Source organism: Sinohyriopsis cumingii, chromosome 8 (genome assembly GCF_028554795.1).
Source record: "Sinohyriopsis cumingii isolate HCF-2022 chromosome 8, ASM2855479v2, whole genome shotgun sequence".
Taxonomy (NCBI): Eukaryota; Metazoa; Mollusca; class Bivalvia; order Unionida; family Unionidae; genus Sinohyriopsis; species Sinohyriopsis cumingii.
Genome location: NC_142968.1, coordinates 104,605,509 through 104,609,207, shown reverse-complemented (window position 1 = coordinate 104,609,207; position 3,699 = coordinate 104,605,509). Strand labels below are relative to the sequence as shown.

Below are 3,699 nucleotides of genomic sequence, written 5' to 3'. Positions count from 1 at the left end.
GAGGAGGAGACAATGAACTCTTTGTGGCGGAAAGACGTACTTTTGCTAAAGAGGAGCACACTCCTTTAACAAAGAGGCATTGTTGGTGATGAATGAACACGATGTGATAATGAAATGAAGTATTTCATCCAATTAGAAGTAGAAATAAACTAAAACACAATCATATGTATGTTATATTTGAACTACATAAAATATTAGGTGGGCAAGTGAAGCTAGCAGTTTTTATGAAAGATGCACACCTGAATCCAGGCTCATCTGTATATTCCATAACACAAATTACACCCATCAATCACGGTTCACTTCCGGCGATTTTTGACATCATTTCTATGAAGACCTTTCTCAGCAAATTTCCACAAAACAATGTGGTTAACGACAAAGTTTGTGGTTTACTTGTTGTCTTAATGGTTGTCAATTATAAAGTTGCAGGTTTACTCGGTTTCTTAAAGGTTATGTCGTTCGCAACTCTCCTTTTAATATTCATTCTTCTTCAGGAAACATCCGATGGACTTCAACACGGAGGCACAGGCCACGATGAAGGGATTGTTAACTTGTGATTTCCTCAACGTGTTCAGTGAAGTGTTTAAAAGTAGTTTTATGTCTATGGGAAAAAAGTCCCAGCAATTTTTCGCATGTCTTAATGAAAGAGAAGAAAAGTCAAAGTCAAACAAACACGCCAAAAACAAAACAGAAAATAACAGTTTTCTAACCTGTGTGAAGTTCCTGAGAAATCTGTGTTTACAGTCGAAGTATCGAGTGTTGAAAATTGTCAGAACTCCAATGGATGCTCTCACAACTGTTTTCAACGATGTTCCAAGTCTAAAGGTTTTGCATGTCGTAAGGGACCCTCGAGCTGTCATTGTATCAAGAAATAGTGTTGGTTACTGTCCTCCTCACCAATCTACTAATTCTAAGTATGGCTGTACTAGCGAAATTTGTGAAAGACTCGAAAGCGATATTTTAACGAAACGAAAATTAAGCCTTTTGTACTCAGATCGAATAAAGACTGTATTGTATGAAGACATGGCGCGACGACCCGTTGAGACTGCGAAGGAATTATACAAATTTGTGGGAATGACCATACAGCAAAATATCCTGGATTACGTGTACAACATCACGTCGACAGGAATGAAAAATAACTGTGAAATTTGTTCAGTGCGGTCTAATTCAACTTACCACATTATGGCATGGAGGAAATCTCTTGATAAAGATTCTTTATACGGAATACAAGATCGATGTAATTATGTTTTAAAGCACTATGAATACACAATATACTGAAAAATAACCTTAGAGATTAACTTGACATGGAATAAATATGAATGAACGTGTCGTCTTTTAAGACACGCTCTTTGATACCTGTTCTCAGCTGGATGTCATTTGCGACAAAATTACATGCTGCTACCCTACGTACGTCTTTTGAGACTCACTCTTTTATACCTGTTCTCAGCTGGATGTCATTTGCGACAAACGGCTACATGATGCTACCCTAACGTATGTCTTTTGAGACTCACTCTTTGATATCTGTTCTCAGTTGGGTGTCATTTGCGACAAAGCGACTACATGCTGCTACCCTACGTACGTATTGTGAGACTCACTCTATGATACCTTCTGGCAGCTGGATGTTAAATATGAGAAAGCGTCTACATGTTGACCATATATACGTCTTTTTAAGCATCATGCAGATTTTTCATAGTTGTGGCTACGTAAGTGGAGTAATAAGAATCAGTTGTTTTTTTTCTGGGGAATTTGTGATGGAAGTTCTTTTTAGTTTTGACAGGACGTTTTGAAATAAACTGTTTATTAACAAGTGTTCTGCCTCAGCCTTTCTTTTAAAAGTGTGTCGAGCAGTAGAACAGATTCCATGTTGAGCGATGCATGAATGAGTTTACATTGTATTGCCGGAAATCACTGTGGCTGGAATTTTATCGCAAAGCTACGGATAAGGCCTGAGTACACCGAATGATTTAAGTTCCCGGGACTTAGACCCATATGATAAATCTTACATATTAACCAATTTCCTTTAAATGAGTATGAATAGGTCACGAATGACTGAATCAGCAGCCATCTTTGTTGCATGATGGCAGATTTAGCGTTGAATTTATGTTTGTAAATTGAAATAAATTAACTGAATCTCAATATACAGTTGCACAACATAGATACATAAACAGAACGTAAATCAGGGTTTCTGTTAGTAACTATATTTTTTCATCTATAAAGTGATTTTGTCTCGGTGTGCCTTGCTCAGAATGGTCGGTTTCGGAGTTCGCATATAGAGGAAACTGCCAGATTACCCGTCGTCCAGGTAAAATGGGCAGAATATCGTCTGTTAGTGACCTTATCGGAAAGCATCTGTTCGTCCACTTAACTGCAGGCAAAAGTACATATTGTTGGAAGAATCGTTGTGGTCACCCTTCGGCTAGTCATAATTGTTCTTTATATATATATATATATATATATATATATATATATATATATATATATATATATATATATATATATATATATATATATATATATATAATATGATTGACGTCAATGTGATTTAGACTTGAATATAGTCTTGTCTGCATCAGTCAAAATCTTAAACAAGCTAAATGGCATACAATAAGAAAAATGCATCCGTCTTTGTAAAATTACTCAGAGTCTCTGTGTACAGAAGGAAAATTAGCTTTTTTATTAAGAGACTATTTTTGTTCCATGCACTGAGGTAAGGGTAGAGAATAAAGAAAATAATTAATATTTTTGAGAAAAGGGAACAAACTCTTTGAGCAAAAGGGGGAGGCGAAGAGGGCATGTCTATGGCGAGGTCAGTGGTCAGTAATAAACGGCATTTCTCATTCTTTTACTTTACAAATGTGGGGGAGGTGAGTTAATTATTTTCAACACTAACATACAGTATATGATATGTAATCCAAACTTCTTGTCATTAAAATTGTGGAAATGCTTCTAGTTTTAATGGCATACGTCATTTACTAAACATCCAAGGCAAATCGTTTGTGAAGATCGATGTAAAAGGTCTTTTAAAATTGTATCTGCTAAAGATAGCATTAGAAGGAAAATAGTTTTAAGTTGCGCATGAAAAGCTCAGAATGATCCATTTATATTCAAGACTTAAAACATTAGTGTTTTCCAGCTGCAACTAACAGATTTATAAGATCTTCTGTTGTGACACAAGCAACTTAATGATATTAATTAAGTCTCTTGATCTTTGAATCGGCTGATTATATTTTACTTTATTTCTTTCATTGCTTTTTTTTTTATTCCTATGCTACATAAACCATGGATCAATACTCTGCGAAGCTATTTTATATGTAAAATATCCAAGATGTAGATGTGTTGTTAGATATTTAAATGCAAATGGATTCAGAGTGCGGTGGGTACGTAGCTGAAAGGGGTTACCCATGCAAGGAGTATGATAGGTATAGCTCAAAGTACCGTCATTAAAGCGTATCCATAGCAATATTTAGCAAAAAGAAGTCCTAGTTAAGGGAGGTACCGATATCAATATTTAACAAAAACTAGTTTCTGGTAAAGGAGGTACCGATTTCAGTATTTAGCAAAAAGAGGTCCTAGTTAAGGAGGTACTGATATCAATATTTAGCAAAAAGAAGTCCTAGTTAAGGAGATACCGATATCAATATTCAGCAAAAAAGACGTCCTAGTTAAGGGAGGTACCGATATCAATATTTAACAAAAACTAGT

The 3,699-nt window shown here is 35.5% G+C and overlaps 1 protein-coding gene across 1 annotated transcript; it reads left to right on the top strand.

Annotated features, from left to right (window-relative positions):
- Window positions 1-507: 507 nt before the first annotated feature.
- Window positions 508-1,769, top strand: LOC149794296 (carbohydrate sulfotransferase 1-like). Its single transcript, XM_089966552.1, has one exon. The coding sequence runs from the start codon at window positions 532-534 to the stop codon at window positions 1,273-1,275; it is 744 nt and encodes a 247-aa protein (XP_089822678.1). The 5' UTR covers window positions 508-531; the 3' UTR covers window positions 1,276-1,769.
- Window positions 1,770-3,699: the final 1,930 nt, after the last annotated feature.

Excerpts from the sequence above, each read along its gene's own strand:
- LOC149794296 (XM_089966552.1), top strand. The coding sequence starts at position 532 with ATGAAGGGATTGTTAACTTGTGATTTCCTCAACGTGTTCAGTGAAGTG.